Genomic DNA, 27,690 nt, shown 5'->3' on the forward strand with positions numbered 1-27,690 from the left:
AAACTAAACACTATTTTCTAATATAGCCTTTTGTCTTTCAATAATTCAAGTATTTCCAAGTTCCTTTTTATAAATATGAGTTTTCAAGGACTTAAATAAAAAAAAGTCAACTTTAGCACTTTGAGGACCTTGTACGAGAACTGACTACAAAAACACGAATTTGTGAAAACGGTGACATCATGCGTATTACGTGTTCGGTCCATAGGAGCGTAGTGTTTCTTTACAAAGTGTCATTGCCATCTACTGGCCTGGCAGCAGAATACAGTTATTTTAGTCGTTTTCGTGGATCCGTGTGAACGGGATCGTTTTGACAATGTTGTCGTCTGAACATGAAAAACGCAAACGAAAAACGTTTCCATTTTTTAGTATATAGTTGTTGTGTAAACATACCCTAAAACTAATCATAATCAATTTCTGTTATTGAAATAAAGCTGAAATTATATATAATATTTATATTAGGTTAAAAACTTAAAAACGTTGCCTTGGAAGCTAATTGAAATACATACATTTAAAGTTGAAGAAATACAATTACAAAATAAATAAATACAGAAATGTAAAAAAATGTATAAAAATAACAAAAGCACAAATTTACTAAAATTATAATGAAAATTGTACTCAAATTGTAAAACAAAAAGCAAAACATTAATAAATACTACAATATTATACCAATAATACTAAACAGTGACACTACTCACCTCTATCCTCCATAAATTTGTAAAGCTGCTGTTGGAAGTTGTCTTTCTCTTCTGGGAACGGCTCCACTTCCTCCTGCATACAGGAAACACAAACGCACACAGAGCCGGGTGTCATAACAGAAAGTACTGGGTGAAAAGTACTGGAAAACTTCGGATATAAACACTGATGTCTATGGATCAAAGCTAATCACCTTTTGAAAGTAACTTGGCGCTTCAAATAACGATTATATTTATTACACCGTTACACCAGTAGGTGGAGACAAGTGACTGTCCAAATGTGTTTGTCATTGAATCATTCATTCAAGAGATTTGCTCAAAAACACAGATTCGTCCAGTGATGAAACAAGTAGAGACTTTATGAGTGAGTCATTGAATCATTCACTCTTTTCATGTTTAAATAATTCATTTTAAATAGAGTTCTGACAAAATATCAGTTGCTGCAGTCTAAGTAAATTACATGTTATTTTGGAGAATCGTGATCTCTGTTTGAAACTGAAGTAGTTAACTACACAAACTATTTAGAGGGAGAATATATTTACACTCCCCAATGATGGATTAAAAATACAGAAATGAATATTTAGTAAAACAATTTATTCCTGTGATCAAAGCTGAATTTTCAGCATCATTACTCCAGTCTTCAGTGTCACATGATCCTTCAGAAATCACTCTAATATGAGGATTTGCTGCTCAAGACACATTTATGATTGTTATCAATGTTGAAAACAGTTGAGCTGCTTCATATTTGTGTGGAAACTGATGCATTTTATCTTTCAAGATTCTTTGATGAATAGAAAGTTCAAAAGAACAGCATTTACTTGAAATTGAAATCTTTTGAAAAATCATATTACTTTTCATCAATTGAATGCATCCTTGCTAAATAAAAGTATTAATTTCTGAATAAGAAAAATCCTACAAACCCTCAAAATTTATCTTGATAACAGTGATTGACAAACTATTTTGATGCACAAGGAAAACATAAAATGGTGAGCAGGGGTTCGAATGATTCAGTGTGTCTTTCTGTGAAAAGAATCAATTAAATGAACCGATTCACTAAAATGAGTGAGACCTTCCAGCGAGAACAAGTTCAGTTTAGCAAGAATAGATGATTTTTGCCTAAATTTGACCATTAAACTACGCAATATGAGAAAAAAATAGCTTGGTTTTGTTGTTTCTTGTTAGAAAGAGTATCTTGTTAGTGACTGGGAAAGCCACAGTATTATGAAAACAGCTGAGAAACGGTCACACTACTGAAAGATGTGGTTAAGGTTAGTATCGTCAAGACCGTTGAATCAACTCATGCTTTCTGTGGCAGACTGTCTGGCTGTGATGTGGTTTTCCTCTGTAATCTAGATTACACACACAGACACGTCAGTAGTTTTCATTCCACACGAACAGTTAACAGTGTAAGGTTAACAGTTAAACCTGTCATCACACACGCACAAGCTGTTCATCTCTCACTCTCTCATGAAGAAACACGCCGCTTAAGCTCCACAGGTGATATTTCGTGGTCAATAAATCAAGGTTAAAGAACGGCTGATGACAGGAGCTCGTGCTGTAGGGGTGAAAGCGCCACTATATAGACTACTAGGGGTGTGCGATATTGACAGAAAAATATATTCCGATATTTTCAGGGATTTTTCCGATAATGATAATTAGACGATATTTTTCAGAGTGTGTTATTGTGTTGGTACCTTGGCAGGTTTTGGGCTGCCGTGGACAGCCGACTACTAAAGTTTTTGATATTCTTCATATTGTGTGCGGTGGTTAGTTCGCAGAAGTGACAGAAATGATCTTTTACAATAAGTTTAAATTGATTTCTACCTTTTTGTGGGCATTTTTAACTTTATAAAGCCATTTTAACTTAATTAAATGTATGCATCATCTTTTGTGTCAAATTCTTTCATTTAATCAATAAATTATATTAGAATAATAAGACATAATAGGGCTGTTACAATCAAATGTAATCAGTATCAACAAAAGAAATAATGTTTTGATGTTTTAAACATAAAACGTTGAATATTGATACATTGAAATTATTTAAAAAATGAAAAGATGCTTTAAATGTGAAATTAAAACCACCAGTAGGTTACAGAAAGTCACTGTTAATGAGCGAGTTCAACTGATTCATTCAAACGGCTGATTCATTCAGGAACGAAGCATTTGACTGTCTTAATGAGCGAGTCATTGAATCATTTGTTCAAACGATTCGTTCATTCACTACCGTGTGAAACAGTCCTGTGGCTTTGTTTGGAACTATTTTTGTTGGCGAAATAGAGCAAAAACAGGCAACATTGTGTCTAAAATGTAAGCCACTAAATTTTAACTTATTGTTTATTGAACTGTTGTATAAAATCAATATCACATATGTAATCAAGCTGATATTTGGAGAAAAAACTATATTAAATTATATAAATCAAGAGTTCAGATGCAAAAACCTCTAAGTGCCATCTGAATTTCTTTTCTAGAATGAACATTTTTATCAAGCTTGTATATTTAAGTTAAGTAATTTCACTTAAATGGCAATTAATAGGTAATTTTCATTAAAATTTGAGTGAAATTACTGAACTTAAATATACGAGCTTGATAAAAATGATCATTCTAGAAGAAAATTTCAGATGGCACTTAGAGGCTTTTGCATCTGAACTCTTCAAATATAAAAGCCATACAGTATTTTTTTGTCCTCTTATCTTGAATATTGGGTGCATTTTAAATGCTTTTTAATAGACTAAATCACACAATGACAGCGTGCACTAACCTCTAACCTACTAGATTACATCACATAAGGTATGCATGTGTGTTTTTGTAAAGTGAGCGACATACTCGATAATTTCAGATTGCACATCGTTAAAACAACAATCACGATATTATTTTAGACGATATATATCGCACACCCCTATCGACTACATCAACACAAGCATTAGGGCTGCGATCAGCGCAGATTCCCTGATTCAGTGTGAATCTTTCAGTGACGTTTCTCCCCAACACATGGTTTCTGTTGTCACCTCTTCCTCCTCGCCGCTGGCCTCTTCCTCTGGTTCCTCCTCCTCTTCCTCGTCATCATCCTCACTGCTTGAGCTTTCATCCTTCACCTCCGTCCTCCACGTGTTGGGCACAGTGCCGTTGCGCTGAAAGTCCCACGCTGCATCTAGCGCTGTGAAACACAAACAGAGACGGTGAGATTATATTGTGTCTCATTTTTCTTTTAGCACTTTTAAAAAAACGCTGTCCCCAGTTGTCATCCACTCGTTCAGCTCCCTGCTTCCGGAAGTATTTATTTTATTTTAGTGAAAACCAGTCATTTTAATTTTAGTTAAAGTTTTACAAATGGTATTGTACGTATTTTTTTGTTGTCTATATAGTATTAGTTATTTCAGTACTTCAAGTTAAGGTAAATGAAAATGAGCAACTAGTTTAAATAAATTATGTTTTTTATATATTTTATTTTGAATGTTTATTTTATTTCAAGTAATGAGAATGTTTTGGTAACACTTCACAAAAAGATTCCAATTGTTAATATTAGTTAACATCAACTAACAATGAAAAGTACTGTTAATTCAATATTTCCTAATACATTATTAAAATCAAACGTTGTATCGATTAATATCTAACATGAATAACTTAAAGATTAATAAATACTGAATCAAATGTATTGCTCATTGTTTGTTGATGGAATGAGACCCAGTGTTCCCAAAGTTCTTGATGGTTCTAGTTTTAGTTAACGATAATAACCGGCCCTAAACACACTCTGATCTGTAGGTGGCGCTCTTGCTCTCACCTGGTTTGAGTCCAGCGTCCGCTTTGGGAGCCTTCTCTTCATCCAGCACGCGAATGTCTTTCCGCAAAACTGTGTAACTGCAAGATAAAATAAAATGCTGTTAGCAGAGCTTCATACATATGAGAGAAAACATAATAAATAACCATCATCTTTAAGTCAATTACTGATCATAATTCAACACACTGCATGTATGAAACATTATTAAAACATTTTAAAACTCATCATGGTTGCCATTCATTATCGATTACAATTTCTTTACTGAATTAATTGCATTACATGCCCTGCAAAAACATGAACGTGGCACGTTAAGCATTTATTCCCGACATCCATTAAATCAGCTTCATCATCACACTTCAATAAGGGTTCATTAAAAATGCACAAAATTTGATGATAAAACCTTTATCCTGAGAAAAACTGTGATTATGTAAATCACACAACAGGCCATTTCTCAGTGCCAGAATATTGTACAGACACGAGCAACCGTATACACTGTATAAACAATTATCACTCAGAAATTGCAAGTCAATTTCACAAATTGTTACAAAGAAGCAGCAAGTAAAATTGAATAAAACATGAAATGTTGAAGTAGAAGGACTGAAATAGTATTTTTATGGAAAACATTCTCTAAAAATCTTTGTTTTAGTTTACAGTGTAGGAACATGAACCAAATACCTTCTGAAACTGCTTATATCGAGGGAATTAAGAGGTCTTTAAGGGTTAGAAGACATGTTTATGTTCATCAATATTTATAAATCTACATGTGGCAGTGATGTCATCACTTTCCCAGAGCAGACACTAGAGGGAGCAGTGAAGATGCAGACAGAAGTCAAGCTCTCATCGGTAATCAGAAGAACTTCCCCTCCCTCTCGCAGTGTCTCTTCTCTTCTCTGATGACGAGGGCGGGGCAACCTGTCACTCACATCTGATCCACCAATAGCAAACCACAACCATCCAAGCCCCGCCCTACATTTGTTCTAGTTTCAGAAGCGTTTCACTCGGATGTACGTCACAATAGGGAAGAAAAAACTAGCGCAAGTGTTTCATGCTGACTTTAAACTTTGGCATATAACACACACACACACACACACACACACACACACACACACACACACACACAAATGAGGCACTCAAATCATAGGCTGTGTCAGAAATCGCCCCCTATACCCTTATAGGGCACAATTTGAGGGAACAGCCATTTGCAGTGGTGTCCAAAATCATAGTGGACGTTATAGAGTGTGCTCATTCAATCCCACAATGCCCCGCAATCATGAGTGTACAACTGATATACGCTCAACGGCTAGAGAATACCCATAATGCATTGTGAGAGTCGCGCAACAAATGAATTCCCGTGTCTGACCAGAAGATGGCGAATCATCCATCCATCCATTTTCCAAACCGCTGGTCCAATGTGGGTACAGCATAATATCATACAGGTATAAATTCCTTTTAAAATGTATTATTGAATTGTTTATTAATGTATATACATAGTTTCCATGACAGAGTTCAAGATAAATCTATTCATTACTACTGGAGCTGCTAGTTTGCTCCATTACAAATGATTATTAAACAGCAAGCAGAGACTATGCAAAAAACGGCACTCAGTGTCCGAATTCACTCTCTCGTTCTCATTCACTCTATATTATATACTATTTACTATACCAGTGGACTAATGTATGAGTAGTGAATGAGGATATAGAGGGCGAGAATATCACAGAAACTAAAGGGTGATTTTGTTTTGATATAGTAACCAGCCGAAAAACCAATCCAAACACTGGGAATAACATTAGAAACAGAGTTTTGTCTATTCAGAGAGTCATCAGGAAGCTCCGGTGTGTATGATCACGGCACTCACAGGTTTTATTTCCCTGAGGTATAACACAAATATCTCCACAACCACACATTTCTCAGCACAGCGCTTGAATAAGACCAATTCTGTCGTTCCACCTTCAGCAGCGGCAGTATAAACTGGTTTCGGGAGGTTAACCCGAGACGGGCATTTAACTACATTTACCCCACAGAAACATCACGGGCTCCTCCATTACATGATGCCCAGCAGTGAGGTCCTCCATCATTTACAGTGTGTTTGATAAAATCACAGCTATAAACAGAAACAACAGCACTCGTGATGCGTTCACAGCTTGACTTCTTCTGCACCTCGAGAGCTAAAAGTAGAAGCACGGACTGAAATAACTTCATCTGAAAGCTACTCACAATTTTCCATCTTTGAAGGAGCGGACAAAAATGTTGTCTTTTTTCAGTGTCACATCTTCATGACAGTCTGGAGAGATGACCTTTAAAAAAAAAGAGAGACAAACAGAGGACAGATGAGAGTTCGGCACAGAAAGCATCATCTTTGCACCAACCTTTTACACCTAAGGAAATGAATACCAGGCAAACAGGTTTATTTTAACTTCAAAATATTTCATGCAACAAAAAAGGTCCATTAATCATTATATGTAAGTTTACTACCTTTACAGTTGTTTGTAATAATTACGTTTGTAATAATTAAGACTTTTTTTTGCATTTTTTACATTTATTTGATTTTGAAATATTATTACAATTTAAATCAGCTGTTTTCTATGTGAATATATTGTAAAATGTAGTTTATTCCTGTGATCAAAGCTGAATTTTCAGCATCATTACTCCATGTTGCTGTCTGGGATATTTTTGCGAAAACTTTAATACACTACCATTCAAAATCTATTCAAACAGCTCTTTTACATTGTAATAATATTCACAATATTACAGTTTTACTGTATTTTGTATCACAAAAATACAGCCTTGCTGAGCAGAAGAAAAAACAAACATAATAATTCAAAATTTTGACCTCTATTTTAGGATTCTATCCTTATTTTATTAAGAGATTGAATCTGAGATTGATAAAAGCTTGGTATGAATATTTTAGAGCTGTGCATTAAGGAAAATAATATGTCTTTTTTTTTTTTCAAATTCAGGCCTAAAAATAAATAAATAAATAAAAAATTCCCTGATGTTTCCATGATCATGTTGTGTGAAAAACAAAAAATGTCTTGAACATCCAAAACACATTGGATATTGGACATACGAAATCCTAATTGAAACTAGCATTTTAAAAAAGATTGATCCAGCCTTTATTTCCAACATGTCAGCCCTGACCTGAGGTTACTGTACAACAGAGATCAGACGAGCAGAGATCAGGAGCGTGTCATGGCTTCAAGAAACACCACAGACATTCACTGGCTTTGTTTTCCTCTCTCAATGCTGTCGTTCTAGCGAGAGCCGTGAGGAGGGGACAGAGAGCAGGAACATCATCTCTGGAGGAACACGAGCCACCAGGAATATTTAAAGGGCCAGTGACGGGTTTGCTGTGACCCTGTGAATCATCAACTACTGCATGTGAACGAGGGACAGATGTAGAAGAAATGAGAGAACGACTGCCTACATCAATGATGCCGCTCAATATATGCAACTTCAGAAAGGAACAGATGCATTAATCCTGGAGGAAGACTCTCTCCTGAAACCTGCACTGTTCATCATGTTTAAAGCAGAAGTGTGATACTTTTATCGTCAGAAAACTAATCATGGGTATATAGCTCAACACGGCTAGTCTTGTTTGAACCTCGTTTTCTTGATTTATCACGAGTGACATGTTTACAGATGAAACTCGAAAAATTAGAAGTTATCCTTTTGATGATTATGGCTTACAGCTTATGAAAACCCCAAATTCAAAATCTCAGAAAATTAGGATTAAAAAAAGGATATTAAATACAGAAAAGTCGGCCCTCTGAAAAGTATAATCATGCATATGTATATAGTTATATATACTAAATATATTAGTTTCACCTTTTAATTTGAATTACTGAAATGCACAAACTTTTGCACGATATTCTAATTTTTCGAGTTTCACTTGTATAGAGACACTATTCTGTACCGTTGCTAACAGGATAATCAGAAAGAGCTTATTCATAGTAACAGTAACAGACTTTTCTCTGCCATACAATATATTTGAAAATGAACTGCATGCCATTTAGCAACACACATCATCTAGCTTTTATTAATATGATATTCTAACATCGATGTAGTTTACTGCAATGTGCAACAGATGTCTTATCCAGACGCTGAGCGAACGCACAGAGTAACGGTATAGCAACTTTCAACACACTCACATGTATTTTAGTGTGATTGTTTTGAGCTGTGTTTTAATTGGTCAGATAAACTGGCCTTTATGAGTAGTAATTCAGCACTCCCAGCTGTTTCATTAGAACCAGATCAAATAATGTGAATTTAAGTGATCAAACGTAACTGTAACAAAGTTCAAGTTCAGGGAAGGCGGCGGACAAATGTAATTTTAATCATAAAATAAACATTAACAAAATGAAAGCAGCCGACTGCAACATTTAAGCGTAATTAAAACAGCAGCGTAACATTTCCCAGGCTCTCGACCCCACCCGGCTCCAACCACAGTAACGTTAATAAACCTTTAACACATTCGCTCATCCATGAACATGAGTCCCGTCAGACTGCTTTCCATCGGATGTGGAGGTGAAAACGACAACTCCCATGATTCCACACTCATTCATGCGTCATAAAGCTATGCCTTTGTTATTGTTTTTAGAGATGAACTGATCTCAATTTTTTTGGCCAAAAAAATATTCTTTTTCTGACGTGGCGATACTGATTTTTACAAATTCCGAAATTCCAATCGGAAAGTCGTGAGACTGACAGGGCCGATCATGCGGAAAATCGTCCGATTCCGGTCCCTGGCCGGTCGATTGGTGCATCTCTAATTGTTTTGAATAAGCAACCTCTTGCGTCGAAAAGAATTTTACACAACACTTTACTTAAAGCCCTTATGTATAATGCATTATATCTTTTCATAAATAATTGTAACTAAAGTTAAAATGCATTATAACATTTGCAGATTCTGAAATTGGTTGTTTATCATGTGTTTTAATTAATTGTATTATAACTGTAGTTACAGTTATTCATGAGACTATATAATGCATTATAAGGTGAATTACAAGGCATATTTACTGCATAAAAAAATACACTTATAATGCATTATACATAAAGGCTTTAAGTAAAGTGTTACCGAATTTTATATATTCTGTTTGGTTCCATTTAAATGAAATTAAAATGGCAGACATTTCACCTTATGAAGCTTATTTTTTATGCATACATTTAATTTTTTTTTTTTTTTTTTTTTTTACTTGCATATAATGTAGAATTTTACTTTCGATATTGGCTTAATTTCTGTTCTGTGTCTTGCGGCCGAGACTCACCAGGGCAGGATACCATGTGGTTTTCTTTTTGTCGCTAGAGACGACCCCATCCACACACACCACTTTGCCGTAAAGCTCTTCGTTTTGTTGCTGATCGCCCTCCTCCTCCTCACTAGATGATGAAGATGACTCCTCTTCTTGACTGTGGATTGAGATTACGTGTTAATGTGAAATAAACAACAGACACTGAAAGGTACTCGAGTAACACTGATATCCCAGAGAAAACACAACAACATATTTAAGATTCAGAGTAACAAGAAGTCTGTTCATCAAAAGCAGCAATAATAAAACTTCCATGAATGTGGGTCACATTTAACGAAAAAATAAGACTTTATATTTTTCATAGAGAAAATGACACACATTTTTAGGTAAGTTAAAATAATTTTGTTAATATAACATTACTTGCATGACAATTAAGCACATTTTTATGCACCCCAGAAACTTTTTTGATGCATTTTTTGCTTTAAATAGTATAACCTTTGCAAAATTGTTAAAAAGTTATGCGCTAATTTCACCTCAGCAAATCATTATTTTAAGGCAGCAATTTAAAATGAACTGTAATTAAAAGTACTATGTACTTTTTAAAGGTGAATTATTCAAACCAAGACTAGGGATGGAGATCACATAGAAATGAATTTCAGATATAGATTCTTATAGGGCTGGGCGATTTAAATCGCGATATTGTTGTGCGCATCTCATCAGTAAAGCCGGTTCCTTGATTAGTAGTAAATCACCATCACCTGCTTTCAGATGAAGCGGCATTTACTACAAAGAGCCGTAGTTAACTGACAAGCTGAGTCAAATCACATCAATATCGCGGACGTATCGCCAGCGATATTTAATGCGATATGGCTCAGCTTGTTAGTTAACTACGGCTCTTTGTACACAGCGAAACATCCAGTGTTAAATTAACACTCCTGGGAGTGTATGAGTCCACACTCAAGAGTGTTTAAGTTAATGAGATAACTAAGTGATTAATTTAGTGATGATTGAGCATTATTGAAGACACCTGATGTTAACAAGTAGAATCGCTGAAGGAGAAAATCGCAAATTGTAAGTTACCATTATTGTGATGGGTAGTTGCTTTAGTTGGGCTCTGACCCATTCATGTGTACTTTAGAATTTTGTTTGACTGTTGTGACTGAGTTAAAACTGCCAGTTGAACAAAGAATAAAATGTGATCTGATGGTGATGGTTATATTATAACAATCACCATTTGAACTTGATCACTGAACTGTCTAAAATTCATCTTTCTGACTTCGATTTACGTTGTTGGTTACAGCATAACTGTGAAGCTGAATGAACGTTCAGAATTTTTTTATGTAAATTAAAGGATTTTTAAAAGATGTTATAAAAAAAATATTTTTTTTAGGCACACACAGATGTCAAGATTTAGTCTATGCATCTCAACAATGGTGAGGAGCAGTATATTCAATGAGGAAAAGTAAATTACAAAGACAATTCAGATCATAATTTATTCATACCGCAATGCATGATGGGAGCCATTAATGAGTTATGATTGGTGGCAGCCACTGCAACATGATTTATTATTGTCACCATTGTTGAGATTCACAGGCTGATTATTGATCTCTGTGTTTTAAATTAATTAATCTGGATGTCTTTTTGATCAAAACAATGTTTATTAAATTTGAATTATGAGTAAAACATTGATAATCATAGGCTGAAGAATCACAAAACTGCTGCTAACAAGTTAAGCCAAACTATCTCAATATGTTTCCTTTTTCAGATCACAGCATGATTATGTCAAAATGTAGCCAACACTATAAGATAGCATTTCACTTTGTTCAGTTAACTGTTATAAATCAATAACAGCAGACGAGCAACAGTAAATATTAAAGTAATCATACAATGGTCTAGAGCCCAACTAAAGCAAACACCCATCACCTTAATGGTAACTTACAATTTGTGATTTTCTTCTTCAGTGATTCTGCTTGTTATCCTCAGGTGTCTTCAATAATGCTCAATCATCACTAAATTAATCACTTATTTTTTTTTCTCAGCCCTAAATGCCGCTCCATCTGAAAGCAGGTGATGGTGATTTACTACTAATCAAGGAACCGGCTTTACTGACGAGATGCGCATAACAATATCGCGATTTAAATCGCCCAGCCCTAGATTCTTATTTCTCCATTCTAGTAGGGCTGCAATGACTATTTGATTCAAACAAAAAATAGCCAACAACCAATTTCATCATGAGTTAGTGTTTCAGTAAGCAAGTTTTATTCTCACAACTCTGTAGATTCATCAGTGCGCTTTAGTTTTGTGTTTAGACACTGAAGAACTGCTAACAGAGAGAACTGATCATTTGTGTCAGATCAAACTAAACATGATTAAACCGATTCACCTTTTAAAGATAAGCATTACCTGTATCACAGCGCCATACAAGCACAATAGAAGAAGCTTTTTCTTGCTTGTTCTGATGAAGATAATAGGTAATTAGGCTCCGTGAGCTGACGAGCTTCTCACTTGCCAATATTCGATATGCGGCGTGACTCAACGGCCGCTCTCAATTAAGAACCGGCACTCCAGCTCACCGCCAAGGAGAGCCAATCTTGTTAGTGTTAAATGAGCCAATCAACAGCCTGCATCACGAATAAACATGACCTGATCAGCCTCAGGGACTCCTACTCGCTCAAACAAAACAAGAGCCGCTTTACGCTGCCAGCCACTGCCAACATTTTTGATCATTTTCACAAAAGTTTCATGGCCCCCAGAATATTTAGTTGTATTAATATCTGAACATGCAATATATCAAAAGAAAGAACAGACCCTCTGCTTTTAACCAACAACAACAAAAAAGTTTTATTCTAGTTTCATGCATTCTTTTTTATCAACACTTGAATGTGGCAAAGTTTCATAAATAAAAAAATAAGAAAAAGCTGAGACAATCATGTTTTTGTCAAAGACTACTACGGCATAAGCCAGTGTTACTCGTTGCGCGGCTCGCATGGCGGTAAATAATATGGTGATATGATCATCCAGTCACTACAGATATTTCATAAAAACATTAAAAACAATTAGGGCTGTAACATAACCCATTAAAAACCCAGTGTCAGCTCTATTACAAATAATTTCGATCGGATTGAAAGGAGTGGTTTATTCCTTTTCTAATCCGATCGAGAGGACATCTTGATCGGATCGAAAACCGAAACTGAAAGGACGAATGATGTGCGGAACGATCCGTTAATCCTGTTGAATAAAGTGTCTTATAAATGAGTGTCTCGTCATTCTAAACTTCTCCTTTCACTGCGTGTCTGAAGTGGAGCAGGACAACGTCCCACCAGTGCTCGTTTCAGACTCTCATCCACAGACAACATTTTTACTGCGTGATAAATATAAGCAGCGGCACAACGGTTCATACGCTCATCGTCTCCAAATTATGAACAGAAATGGATAAATATTAAGTCTGCTGTTTAAAACAAATAAAGAACCGATGTATGAGAATAGTTATTATCAGGGCTTGACATTAACACCCGCCAACCCGCCAAATGCGGGTGGATTTTGCTCGTGGCGGGTAACACAGTCACTCCAACTAGCCACTTTGGCAGGTTGAATAATTGTAGTCTTTTCAAAAGGCATCTGAAATAAGTGTGACACTACGACACTACAACTCCCATGAGTATTAGGGCTGTCGAATATATATTGGAATAGTTTTAAAAAACAGAATTTCGAAGGTGAAAATTAATAATCGAATTTGGAAAAACGCCCGCGGTAGCAGAGGCGCGGCTGTCTGTTTTGCGAGTGGACGCGCTGCCTGAGGGGTCAGGGACAGCAGGTAACAGGAAGACGCTTAACGTTAAACAGAAACATACTAGGCTTCTGTACTGACTGAATAGATATTGCATGAATAAGGTAGGTTAGATACAGCAGTTTCATGCACTGCAGGCTTCCACTGGTTTGATTATTTACTGTTTCATGTCAAGGAAAAGTTCTGTGCACTGCTCGCTCGGAGCGTTCAATGTCGGTTCTATACTGTAAAACTTAAATTAATGTTAATAATATTTGTTTCAATCACTGAATGAAGCCTGCTATATAAGAGTCACGAGTCTCACGACCTTAAATTGCTTGCACAAAACTCTTGATCAGCACTCAACATTTACTTATTGTTGTTTTTCATTTAAACCGTTATGCGCAGAGAGCGTGACGCCTCATTCGCGCCACAAGACCTCCAGACGCGCATAAACGCGTCTTTACATTGACTTAACATTGAAATCACTCGCGCCAGACGCTCTATTCGCGTTTGGTGTGAACGCAGCATGAGGATGAGGGCGAGAGAGAGAAAGAGTGCCTGCGAGTGAGCGAGCGAGAGTGAGGTCTGCGGTCTTGGCCATTAGTTGATTTACTTGTTTTTGTGTAGGTAATACGTTGTCAAATATGTTTAAACTAAACTTAAATAAACTACATACAAGTAGTTATGTCTCTTTGTATTAATTTGTCCTGTTATTGACGTAATGCGCGTCATTGACAAAATGTGCAACCAGATGTTCGAATAGTTCGAATATAGGCTGTGTTTTTTTTAGAGGGAATATTCGAATGTCATTTTTGAGCAATTTTGACAGCCCTAATGAGTATTACATGCACACAGTGTTGCCTTGCGTTTGCGCGCTAGTGATCGACAACACAGAAACGAAGAGACAGCTAGCTGCCCTGCTGGAGTTACGTATGCCGGTGGAGCTGTGTAAAGACATATAATACATAATACAAGGTTTTATTTTAAAAAAATGAGCTTTACACACAACCTTATCAGAGCTAATGATAATGACCTGTATTGTTATATATTTAATTATTTATGTAGTCTTGATTTGGGTGTGTACAGTGGTTTTAAAAGGGTTAATCTAGTTCAAGTACATTTTAGCTCGCCTAGTCAACTTTTATCAGGTAATTTCACAACAACAAAAATGTGGCTAGTAAAAATACTGTGTGGCTAGTAACTTTGGAAAACCACTAGCCACATTGGCTAGTGAGCAAAAAAGTTAATGTCAAGCCCTGGTTATTATGCACAAACAGCGGGAAACTGTATATTCGTGCAGTGTGTGCATGTCAAAAAATCTATTCCAATTTGAAGCTTGTGATTATATAAACGCGCACATCAACCCGATCACATGTTTAGCGTTCATACAAAACTATAATACATTCAGATTCATCAATCGGAATGGTTAGATACATGATTTGCTAATGTAGAAAAAAAAATAACTTAAGGTCATTAAATATATTCTGGAAATCCTGCTTTTTTTGTCATTAACGGAAATCATCTTGTCTCAGTTACAAATTTGACTGGTCAATCATAAAGATTTTTTTGTTCTTTTTTCGCCCTTTTGTATTTATTGCAATACATATTGCATGTTCAGGGATGACAAATTGATAAGCAGACACGATATTTATGACTGGATGTAACTTTTGATACTTTGCAGTAAAATTCGCTGAGTTTGTCCCATCAGTGTGGCTCTCATGAAAGAAATAGTGAAGACCACTGGCATAAGCAATGCTTCTATCACTTGTTTCTTCTCCCTTTTTGCTTGTGTTTTGAGCCGGAGGTTCTGTACTTGTTCAGAAGATGTGTAAAAGCCGTATACCGTATAACAGTGAAAACATGTTTAAATAATAATAACACGCCGGAAAATTCCGTCAACGGCGGGGAAAGAGTGAAGTATGAAAAATAAACTATGCAATTTAGCTTCAAGCTGTGTTGCTATTGTTAACTAAATAAATAAAACACTTAAACAAACAAAACTTGAACTTCAATAAAAAAAGTGAATTACTAAAACAAATGACTGGAACTCAAATCAAATGATATTTTTACTGGAATAACAAATAATTGTAATAAAAAAGCTTTTTTTCATCAGTTTATGTTGAATACCTAAAATTACTAAAATAAAAATTAAAGCATTAAGGATTTTTTTTTTTATGTAATGATAAAAGCACAACATTTTCTAACAATTTCTAAAACTAAAATGAAAACTAAAAAAAAAAAAAAAAAATGTGTATATATATATATATATATTTATCTTGCTTATCTTGATATTTCTACAGGAAAAAGGCAAGTATGATAAAAAAAAAAAAGGTTTTGCATCATGCTCCATAACTATTCTAATCCAGTAGTTGACTCGTCACTGCACCCCTTGACATTATGATGGATTCTGATCCCTCAAAGCGACTGCGGTTTCTTTAAGTTCACGCATGGCCAGCCGTGACTGACGAAGATAACTGTGAGGTCACGCCTCTCACCGACACACACACACGAGTCCTGTTTGTCAGAGCGCCAGCGGGACGCTCCGGTTCGAGACGAACGCTGTTCACTGCAGGAAAAACACTGGCTTTCCTCTGATTTGAGTCTGAGGATTGAGAATTCCAGGCCAGCGATCGTCCCATTCGTGCGACTGCTAACAGAAGAGGGGTATTTTACACAGCAAACACTGTGTAATTTGTATTCCCAGAAGGAAACTCCGCGTCCCTGGAGCATCAGGACTGAGACACACAGATGCTTCATCCGTCAGGTGAGGATTAAACTTTGAATCAATGTAGATTTCCAGTTTGGTGCCAGACTTGTGGACCCTCCCGTCAGCACATTGCAGAGGTGAAATGGGTTGCGAATGGCGTTTCATGTTGATGACTTAAAAATGCCCCATTATGCTATTTTAAAGGTCCCTAATTTTGATTTGGAGGTTCCTACAACATTACATTTTCTCAGAATATCCATTGCAGCATCAGCTCTTCTCTCTCAGTCTCTGAAACGGCTCGTTAAAGGATTCGGTCTTTCTAAACCCCTCCTTTCTGAGAGCCTGCTCTGCTCTGATTGGTCAGATGGGCTGTTGTGATTGGTCAACCACTTACAACGCATGTCAGAAACAAAACGCCCATTACCATCTTCCTCAGCAATCCTGTATCAAGTGATACAAATAGTAACAATGGTGTCGGTTTTACTGTATCAATCTGTGTTGGTGCATCAAAGTGGATTTGCAGAATCACAACACAAACCAAACTCTTCCAGTCTCAGCTACAACTACAGTGATTGAGGGCAAAGAAGACTGTAGACTGGCATTATGCACATTTGTTACAAACCTACATAGGTTCGAGCCGCAAGTAAGACTGGAATTACTGACAACGGTTTCAGCAGTTCAGAATTGCTTCTTTCTTTTAGGAGACTTTAATTTTTTTTTTAATAACTTTTTCATTGACTTTGATCTTTAAAACTTTGCTGAGCTTTTACATTCACAAACAGCTACTTTACTACATGAAAAATAATATCCAAATAATCATAATAATCATTTAGCTAAAAAGATGCAACTTAGCTATAAAAAAAATGCAAATGACTTTTCAAAAAAGTCCTTAAAGTGAACATGAAATGCCATTTGCGACCCATTTCGCTTCTGAAACATGACGGACGGGAGGGTCAACAAGTCTGACACCAAACTGATTGATTTAAAGCCTTATTAAAACGTGGAAATAAAGGCAGTGGATTTTGATTTCATAATGACAAAATATATATATATATATATTTAAAATGGACTTAAAAGACAGTTCACATTCAGTGATATCAATTTGAATGCACTAACTTTCTTGAACTTGAACTGAATTGAGCTGAATAATAACACTACTGTCTTCGGTAGAGCTGCTTTTGAAGTCATTTCATAATTAAAGAACTTTGCAACATTGACACTTATTAAACTAAACTGAATCATCATTAAAATTGTCTCCTGTAGAGCTGCTTATAGCAGAGACTAAAGTAATTTCTTATTTGATGAAGGTTGCAACACTGCTATTTTACCTGTTTATTACCGTGAAGCTGCTTTGAAACGATCTGAATTGTATAAAGCGCTACAGAAATAAAGGCGACGTAAAGGCCTCTTCATTTTGTCTCGTAACTTCAAGTAGACGCACTCACATGGGATTGGACCGTCGGCCTCCGCGGTTTCCTTTTTTGCCGATGACGGGAGTGCCGAAGTGTTCGGGGTTGGTAAGAGGAAGCCTGTCGAGAGTCTGGAAGAGAATCAGAGATGAGATTCACCAGTTAGCGCTGAGAAAGCCACGAACTGTTGCTCTGCCATGACAATCGATTCATCAAACTGACTGAAGAAAATGACACTATGGAAGACGATGACATATAAACTCACACTTTCTTTCTTTTCTTTTGTGTATTTATATAGCACTGCTAATTAAAACCGAGGTTGCCCAAAGTGCTTTACATGAAAATAAAAAGATTAAAACATAAAACATATTAACAAATCTCACACCACACTGAGATTACCTGTTATAAGCAGTCAATAAAAAAATGTGCCTTGAGCAAGTTCCTGAATACTGATAAAGATTTACCAGATCTAATAGATAGAGGCTCACTTGTGTACCTAGAAGTGTTTGCATTCACATACTTGCGTAGAATATGTTTCTGACAGTCTGTTTGAAATCATTGACTAGCAAACACTGAGACGTGACACAGTTTCTAATAATCACCCGGGAATGAAACGCCTCAGACTCGACACGGTTCTGGGTCATTTCTACCATGCAGAAGATTTTCATGTACCCATTATATACATGCCTTAATATACTGGATTAGAAGTTAAACTCATGATTTTTATATAAGGTAATCATATCAGTGAACACAATAAATCATTACTTACGACTTCAGTTTGAGCAGATGCTGCCAATTTTGCACCGAAAAACTCACTTTTTGGATGAATATTGCAGGAGTTTCCATTTTTTCCTTCTAATCGGAATGTTTCAAACTAAACATGTTTTCTTTGCAATATGGTTTTAATTTATAATCAATTCATAGGTTTTTCCAACATGTCCTCAAGTTCTCTTTCAAAACACTGGATCTGAGAGTCTTTACTTTATAAATAGGTTAGCTACGAGTAGGTTTATTTAGGTTATATGTTTGCATAGATTATATAGGTATATGTAGATTTATACAGGTTATATGTTTAACTTTTCATTCCCATATTGCTCAATGACAAATTAAAGCTCACTTGAACTTGAATGTCTGTAGAAACACCCTTTAAATTTCGACAAAATTAAATTAATTTGTAAAATTACACTGTCAAGAACAGGATGTGAAGCGAAAGGGAGCAAGTGTCACGATGTAAAGGACTTAACTAGACATTTAAACCAACGCAGAAAAGAGAAAGATGACTTGCCTCACTCTCAGCGAAGTGGCGCGCTCCTTTCAGGCAGAGAGACGAGCGCCTGAGGGTCTTCTCATCGCCGTCATCAAACACTGCACAGAGAGAGAGAGAGACGAGTTATCAGACACACACACACACACACACACACACACACACACACACACACACACACACACACACACACTCTAGAGTCTTTTATAACAGGACCTACTATGCCCTCTTTCAAAGTCTTGATTGTGTTTTTAGTAGGGCTGCACAATTAAATGGCAATGAAACCGAACGTGATTTGGCAAAGGCTGCGATTATTTTATGCGCAGATTGTCAGTGCGGCAAGTAGGGCTGAACGATATTCTGTTTTAACATCGACATCGCGATGTGCGAATGAGCGATAGTCACATCGCCGGAACATGCGATGTGAAGGGTAACGTTAGTACCATAGAACGGTAGCACACAGTAAACACAAGTTTGTTGTATGGCTTTTTGCTGGGGTGACATACGCGTTCGGCGTGCCTGCACAGTGATTGGTTCGCTCTACCGCGCTCACCGCTCACAGCCAACATTCACTGGCAATCCTATAGCTAAAAATGCGCGACGAAGAGGATCCGCCGCAAAAAAAGTCAAAATCAGCTATTTAGGACTAACTTACTACTAGCCTATTTCGTCTACAAAAAGGAGGATGTTGACCAAAAAGAGGTAGGCTACTTTGCTGAAGTATTATAAAATACTGGATGGTTGTCTTTTTAAAAAAAAGTAGTTTATTTTTCGTGTTCGCATTTATGAGGAAAAAACAATGTTACGTGACATTACGGACGCGACCGTAATGAAAACCGCACTAAAAGACTGCTTTAAAACTTTAACAGAGACCTCAAACAGAAATCACAAAGCCTTTCTTTAAAACGAATTTCGTTTTGTATTAATTGTATCTTAATTTTAATCAGTATTTCATTACACAATTTCCTGGATTTTTCCTAATAAATAAAAATTAAATATAGCAGCCAGTGCCTGAACTGGAGATTAAGCTATCATCCATGAACCGAAACTAAGCATAAAAGGTAGCCTACTCGCCTCACACACCTAAAAATAATAATAATAATAGTAAAAAAAAGAAAGAAATATAACTATTATGTACAGAAATCTCTACTTTTAAACAGAACCATTAAAAAAAAAAATCTGTATGAAAAGTGCATTTCTCCCGATCACTGCTGCGAAGATCGCGAGTCAGTATTGTCAACAGAAAACACTTGTTTATTAATAAACAATTAAAATGTCTCATTGTAATATTTTACATATAATTAATCATTACTTTTGCTGGTTCTAGGTGCCGTTTACATGAACGCGTCACTGAATCAGCACAGAAAACAATTTTTCGGGTCCAAGAACGTTCGGTCCTGTGTAGAACGTTCACCGAATTCTGAGAGAAATATGTTTCTGGAATAAAATATTAAGTGGCATTTTTGTTACTTGTAATGAAGCTTGCTTATAGTGAAATTATTAATAACATGGAATGGCAATTATTGACTTTAGCCTGGATTGATGGCTCGCAATATCGCGATATATATCGTTGCCAAAAAAAATATCGCAATGTAATTTTTTTCCAATATCGTGCAGCCCTAGCGGCAAGGCTGATCGGTAGTAAATGCTTCTTCATCTGAACACCGGAGGGCGTCTCACACAAATATGCCCCGCCGCTAGGGGTGTCCACGGTTAACCGATTAACCGTTAAAAATTGCGTAACCGAGTGAAACATTTTGCTCGGTTAAGTGGCGTCAATGGCGTGCATTGAATTTAGTTGTAATACATTTTTGCACCACCAGAGACCGCTAGACCAGTTTTCTAATATAAGCGGGCAAAGAAAGTGCGCGTCCGAGAGTGAAGGCTGTGCGAGAGCCAGAAACAAACAGAGTATCCGCGCCACTGATCGCAGCACAATAATATCTGTCTGCAGAGCCGCCGCTTTACCCCAGCAGTTTTACCCCACGCATGCGCAGTTTCATCACCACAGTTTTACCCGCAGAGTCCGTTTACCGTTACATTAACCCATACATTTTGTATTATGCATTTCCTAAACATGTACTTGCTAATCAAACACTTTATATGAACAAACTACTAATCTATAAAACACAATCGGTCTTCCGACCTTTTACTATTGTGTTGATATGCGCGAGGGAGAGAGAGCATACAGCGCTCGTGTTGTTTGAAGGTGGTGAGAGTGCGCGCGCGCGGCCGGGGCTCTCTCTCACTGTTTGTTCTCATGCGCCCTGTCCACTGATCTAAATAATTAGTTGTTACGACGACTTATTTGTTCCCTCGTTTTAATAAATCGTGGACACGTTGAACTAATTCCCTCCCTCATTTTGATTTAACGAATTACAACGTGGCCAAAAACAGTTTGACACAATTAATTAGTGAATGCTAAAGACCTATTTTTTGTGAATTGGTGAATATTCAGGTACATTATTTCGTAGCCACGAATTAATAATAATTATTAAACTCTTTTTCTTACCTGTGAAGATAGCTCTTCAGTGAAGGCCGACTATTCTCGTACAGCTTTTTATTCCTTTTTTTTTTTTTTTTTGTGAATTGGTGAATACCTCAGCACGTTTTACAAGACCTTTCTCGATCGCAGCGGCAACGAGCACTTTGATCACTTGATTTAAAAAACAAAATATTTCAGCGCTAGATCGCCTAAAAAAAAAAACGAACGAAATGAATGCTCTTCTAGTTAACTGGAGATGTTCTGTTTATTTATTGGTATTCGTGCCGCGAGATGTTTCAAAAGTGGTGGGGACAATATCGACCTTAGAAAATAGTGGTGGGGACATGTCCCACCCGCAAATTACGCCTATCTCGGGGTTGCGGCGCGCACATATGGTTAACCGAGAATTAACCGCTAAGGGCCTCGGTTAACGGTTAATGAAAAACTTGAAAACGTGCAGCCCTACCCGCCGCTGAAGTACGATAACACAAATAGTACAAATAATAGTACGATAGTACGAATAAACAGAAGATTGAACCGCTTTGATTGATTAAACACAACTAATAAACACGTCTGCCTTATTCTGTGTAAGAAGCACATCATCTCACAGAAGGAGGAGCTCAACTGTCGTTATGAAGTGAGTTTGGAGTAAAAGCATGTTATTAAATGTTGTCTTTTGTTGAACGGGTTCATAAATGCTACATGTTTGGAAAGATGTTTGACGAGTGTTGCTTTTTCAAATGCACGTTATAAGCGACTCAAACTCTCAGTGCTTTCAGATGGAGCAGCGTTTACTAATGATCACAGAGCCGTACGTCACTGACAAGCTGCACATAAATTAAATAATCGCAGCCTTTGCGATTTCAAAAGCCAAATCGCTTTAAGTGCGATTACATGTAAATTGTGATTAATTGTGCAGCCCTAGTTTTTAGGCTCTACTAGAACAGGGTCATGCTTGGAAGCTCATCAACGCATTATTTTCCTCATATTCTCCATTGTTGCGGCTCCTCTCTTCCCAGTCTGTCAGTAACACTCTGTTTAGTTCCTGTCTCTATGAAGCCCCTCCTTCTGAAAAAGCACACTGTGCTCTGATTGGTCGGCTGGATCATTGTGTTGTGATTGGTCAAGAGCTTCGAGTGTGTTTGGGAAATGTCCCGCCCCTTACCATAACCGCCAGTTTTAACACTCTACTAACTAACTCACCAGGCCCCGGCCCTTTATTCTGCGTATGAATTATTTAAATTTGGAATATTGTGACATGTTCGTTCCCGGAAGAAACTCAAGACTTCAGGGAGTTCAGAAACACTGATATAGAGAAGAACTGCTGGAGGAAACCTTTTTCATGCTAAAACAGCAACATTACACACTATAAATGGCTAAAGGCGAATAAAAGGTATATAAAATCAGGCGAAGCGAGTCCACTTCATGTGTTTACGAACACCAAATGAGAATAAAACTTAATCACCAGTTGGCTTGAAACTTCATTAGCATAGAAATATGGTTATAAGGTAAAATCGAAAGAACGACAGTGTCAAATTAGAGACATACAAACCATCTGCTGGAGAAAACATCTGCTGTGACTCACAGGTCTTCTGCGAAATTTACCATCAGAACTTTATCTAAGACTCATCAAGATTTCCTCTCCATGTGGCGACACATATGTGCACTAAATTCACATTAAGCCATCAAAATGAGGAATAAAAACACCATATTTCATGTTTTTGTGAGAGATGGAGACTGACTCAAATTATCCTAACAAACAACGTAACACAAATCACAACGTAATAAAAACAAAACAAAAATACATTCATCAAAACATGAGCCCTGAACGAAAATGAAAATTACCCAGCGTCTCCAGCTGACTGTGTTGCTCTCGCATATGATGCTATAAACTAAAGCAAAGCCTAAACGAGGACAGAAGAAGCCTTTCCCTCTTTGTCTCGGGTAAGCCCCATTCACACATCCATTGATCCCGGGAAATTGCTGTAAAATTGCTAGAGTGCCTTCTGTGTGAACGCAAACACGTCCCGGGATTGATGCTGGGATCAATGCCGGAATGGGGACCTAGTAACATTACCGGGGTCAGTCCTGGGCCAATGCCGTAAGGGGTGTGTCGTAGTGATGACGCACATGCCATCGCACAGGCCTTTCTACAACCTATGGGGAACGAGCCACTCGGCAAACCCAGTGGCGCTATTGGGGAGTATGGACTCGTCTTCGTGTAGAAATGACGAAGAGTTATCAGCAGAACTGACATCTGACAGGAGTTATCACATCCTGACGTCACGTGTCTTTACGGGATCTTGAACGCACTCACAGATTCCGGAAAATCACTGGCAGTGTGAATGAGCCAAAGTCAAACGAACCCGGGACAAATCTCTGTGTGAAAGGGGCTTGATACAGAGTCAACTGTTTGAAAGGAATGTAATGGACTTACCAACGGTGTACAGACTAGCGTCAGTGAGTTTGTTGATGATGGCCTCCTGGTAGATCCCATCTTGGTTCCTGGCTTCGACCACAGCGCCCACCTAACACCAGAGAAAACACAATCACTCATTCACAGGCTTTCACGGTGTTACACCACTCGCTGGGCGTCAAAGCACTGAAGCTGGAGATGAGAAACCGGAATTTATTTCTTTTTTCCTGTGAGGGATTATCATGTTCTGTACTGTGGCACTACCATCGTAAAATTATCGTATCAAATGTTTCTGAATGATTAACATGTTCAAATAAGGGCAAACCCTGTCAAGAACATGCTATCAAGAGGTCGCAAAAATAGATAAATAATTAGAAATAAAATCCATGAAGAAAATGAAGCCTATGAGCAAAAATTAAGATCATTTTTGTATTTTCATGACAGTTCATTATCATTACTGTAATGCAATTTGTTTTACTATTCCATAATAATTATAATACAAATGTATATATTATTTATATACAAAACAAAAAATAAATAAATCTAAATGGTCCTTTATCTTATTTCTATGCAAAATATAACTTAATTTCTTCCATTTTCCAAAACGTGGACATGTTTTTCTGAGACTCGGCGTCAAAATATATTAACATATTCACATGTTACATACATTTCTTTTGGCCTTTTATTGCTAATGTACTTCAAGTGTAACGAATCTGCTAATAACCAATAAATAACTAGCTCTGAGAGTTTAGCTAGTCTGGGCATCAGTGGTTTTCACCTATTTGCTGCTTGCATTTGTCATTTATTCTCTCACTAAGTGCTCAAAGCAAACAGTTCTGCCAGACATAAGCGAGATGTTTTCTGATGAGCTGATGGCGGAGAATAATTACCGTCATATTCATAATCACAGCTACAGATGCAACGGCTGGCTTGCCAGGAGATTTTTTAACAAATGAGGGACAAACAAAGATTTCAATGCAATATAAATATGAAATAGAGGATTATATGGATGACTGGCATCACTGGCACCATCGAACATGAACTCCAGACAATAGTTTTGACACCGTGTGCAAATCAGCGTGTCATTGTGATGCATTTTGGGAGCTTAACAGATGTGATCACGGGCTACTTTACAAATTTTTCATTTGTTTTGCGTTCAAGTGTGAAAGTCAAAAGGGCTTGGAACAACATGAGCAAAACGATTACATTTAAATATGTTCTAAATAGCTTTGATTTGGTTGCATCACGCAGGACTTTCGCTTTAGTTTAAGCATGGACAGGTTTCTTCGGTCTTAAAGTGACACCTATATTTAATTTCTACAGTGAACAGTGTTATTTTACACTTAGGCCTAATTATACATTTCTGTACCTGAATACTGACTTTGTAACTGTGTTATTTAGTATTCATCTCTGCTTGTATTTTGTGTATTTTTTCCTATTTTATTAATGACTATTCACTTGTCTTAAGGCGAGACACGGCAGGCAGAAACATAGTTTTTTTTTTGTTTTTTTTTAGGGTCAATTTTGAGATTTTTGGTCTTCTTTCAGACTGTGGTGAAAAAAAGGCAGAAATACACATTTAGGTCTTTATTTTCCTACACTTTGTCTGTTTGCGTCTGTAGATTTCTCCTAAATTCAACAAAAGTTGCCGTTCTTAATCCTCCCGCTGCTCCGCGATCTCTGTCTGCTCCCTGTCATCACACACACCGTTAGAAAGCTCTCTCTCTCCTGTACAATGCTGTCGGATCCAAATATGGTCATTTCCTTTTTATCAGCGACCAATCGTGAAAGTAAAAGGGCTGAATGCGCAATCTCATTGGCTGATGATAAATCTTTAAAGCCCATTTTCTCAAAATGACTTTTCTCTCATTCTCCAAGTCCGAAATCTCCACTTCAGTAGCACCGATATACACCAAACTTTCCAGTCTTGTACCTAGTTATATTATGAAGACATTTACAGAGGGATTTATAAATATATTATTCCTAGCCTGATTTATATAACATTTTATTCCAAAAAACATGGCGAAAATAATTTTTTTAAGGCTACTGACAGTATATTCTGATTTATAGGATAACAAAAGTAGATATCCATAAATCCCTCGGTAATTTTTTCCCCATTTAATACGTGAACACAATGAAAAAATAATTTTTAACCTGCCAATACTCAGATTTCGTTTTTTTAAACTATATGCAATTTAGCGCATATTTAATTAGATATTGCCTAATTTGCATATGTAAACATTAAATTACAGAAAACTTGTAATATATTTTTTACTCATCTTAATGTAGGTAATCAACCGGGAAAGATTCATGGTGATATCTGCTAGTTAAAAATTTTACCCTATTCACCTGTAGTATCTCGCCTTAAGGCCCTTTCACACTGGCCGCGATTTTTACGCACGAATAATTCGCGCGATGGTTTTATTTTTTGATCAGCTGTTTGTGTAATGAGTGCTTTCACACCGAACGCGAATGTGCTGCGGCGAAAAAACGACTTTTATTTTTTTCGTTTCGATGTCAATTTTTTCTTTTTCTTTTGCGGCGACATTAAAGACTTCTGCCAATCATATACTACAAGGACAATGATTGTGTGGCGTAGCATTGCCAACCAACTCGGTTATCACGACTGTGAGTATGTTGTGTGATAGTTTTAGTTGTTGTATAGTCCTGTGCTGTGTAGGCTAGCAGGCTAAACTACATTTGGGATAGAAAGCTAATCGTCAAAGATAGAGATAGAGACCGTGTTTACGTGGCTCATGTGATGGGTTTTGACGCGAACTATTCGCACACGAACTATTCGCTTTTTCGTTACGCATCCGGTGTGAAAGGGCCTTTAATGTTTGTTAGTAGTTTTTGCTGTGGTATCGAAGTACCTCAAGTGAACTTTAAGTAATAAATGAAAAGCAAAGTTACAATTTACCCCCCTCCCCCTATATGTACCGTGAGTTTTGTGATCCGTTGCACCACTAACAGACACACTCTCATAAAGCCCAGGAAGTGATGCGCCACAGCCTGTGTTTGTGCTGAAGGAGGCAGGTTTGCTCTTACCTTCAGAAGTCCTCTGATGTGTTCATCGTGCACCACCGCAGTGGACGCCTCGGGTTTGAAGGTGACCTGGAGAGAGACACACACACAGTCAGTGAGGAATGAGGATAGGAAACACGGAAGGGCTTTCCCTAATGGCAAAGAAGCATCGACGGCTCATATCGGGAAGCCGGATCCTCACCAGAGACCCGAACGTCCCTGTTTTGATATCAGACCAAACGCAGAGAAGACACGCTGGGTAACCCAATCATTGAGTGTCACAGAACAGAAGATAATTATACTGAAAGCAGGGCGGATGAAACACGCTGTGCGAGAGGATGGGATAAAGATGGAGGATCAAGATGTCATATATCCACTAATACACACAACACTGTGAGACGCCACACGTAAGAATTGAGATTCATCCTTTTCATTTCACAAGCTGAAATCTGAATTAAATGACATGAAGAACTTGAAAAATCACACACAACAATACAGTCCAACACAACTTTTGTGACCAAACATCGAAATGCATGAACTGCATGAATCAACAGAAGTATAAATTAAAATACAATTAAAGTTCACGTCTGTATAACGCCTTTTACAAAACATTGTTTCAAAGCAGCTTCACGGATTATGAATACTTCAATGTTACAAATAGAAATTAATATTTAAACTTAATTTCTTTAATTATATTTTGTATTTCTCAAAAAAAGTTAATTACGGTCAGAACAAATAACAGTCATCATTCAAACTAAAATAAAAAATATGCCCAGCACATTGTTTTGAGAGAATCCGATCCACAAAAATTTTAATATATGGATTGTATAATATACATAAGCATACTGAAAATAAACAAGAATATGAGAAAGTCCAGAGCTGATTAACTCAGTGAAGTCCATG

At 37.0% G+C, this 27,690-nt stretch overlaps 1 protein-coding gene across 5 annotated transcripts in view; it reads right to left on the bottom strand.

The window, feature by feature from the left end:
* Positions 1-27,690, bottom strand: part of arid4b (AT-rich interaction domain 4B) — an 86,288-nt gene that overhangs the window by 19,353 nt on the left and 39,245 nt on the right. For all 5 annotated transcript variants that reach the window (XM_081351467.1, XM_081351465.1, XM_081351466.1 and 2 more), the window contains 9 exons: positions 26,812-26,877; positions 23,785-23,875; positions 18,884-18,963; positions 17,635-17,729; positions 9,732-9,873; positions 6,682-6,761; positions 4,471-4,547; positions 3,698-3,846; positions 696-768 (listed from right to left, as the gene is read on the bottom strand). In XM_081351467.1, the coding sequence (XP_081207593.1) occupies positions 696-768; positions 3,698-3,846; positions 4,471-4,547; positions 6,682-6,761; positions 9,732-9,873; positions 17,635-17,729; positions 18,884-18,963; positions 23,785-23,875; positions 26,812-26,877 (853 nt within the window). The remainder of the gene's footprint in view (positions 1-695; positions 769-3,697; positions 3,847-4,470; positions 4,548-6,681; positions 6,762-9,731; positions 9,874-17,634; positions 17,730-18,883; positions 18,964-23,784; positions 23,876-26,811; positions 26,878-27,690) is intronic.

This window comes from Scardinius erythrophthalmus (assembly GCF_964197995.2).
Source record: "Scardinius erythrophthalmus genome assembly, chromosome: 21".
NCBI classification, from domain to species: domain Eukaryota; kingdom Metazoa; phylum Chordata; class Actinopteri; order Cypriniformes; family Leuciscidae; genus Scardinius; species Scardinius erythrophthalmus.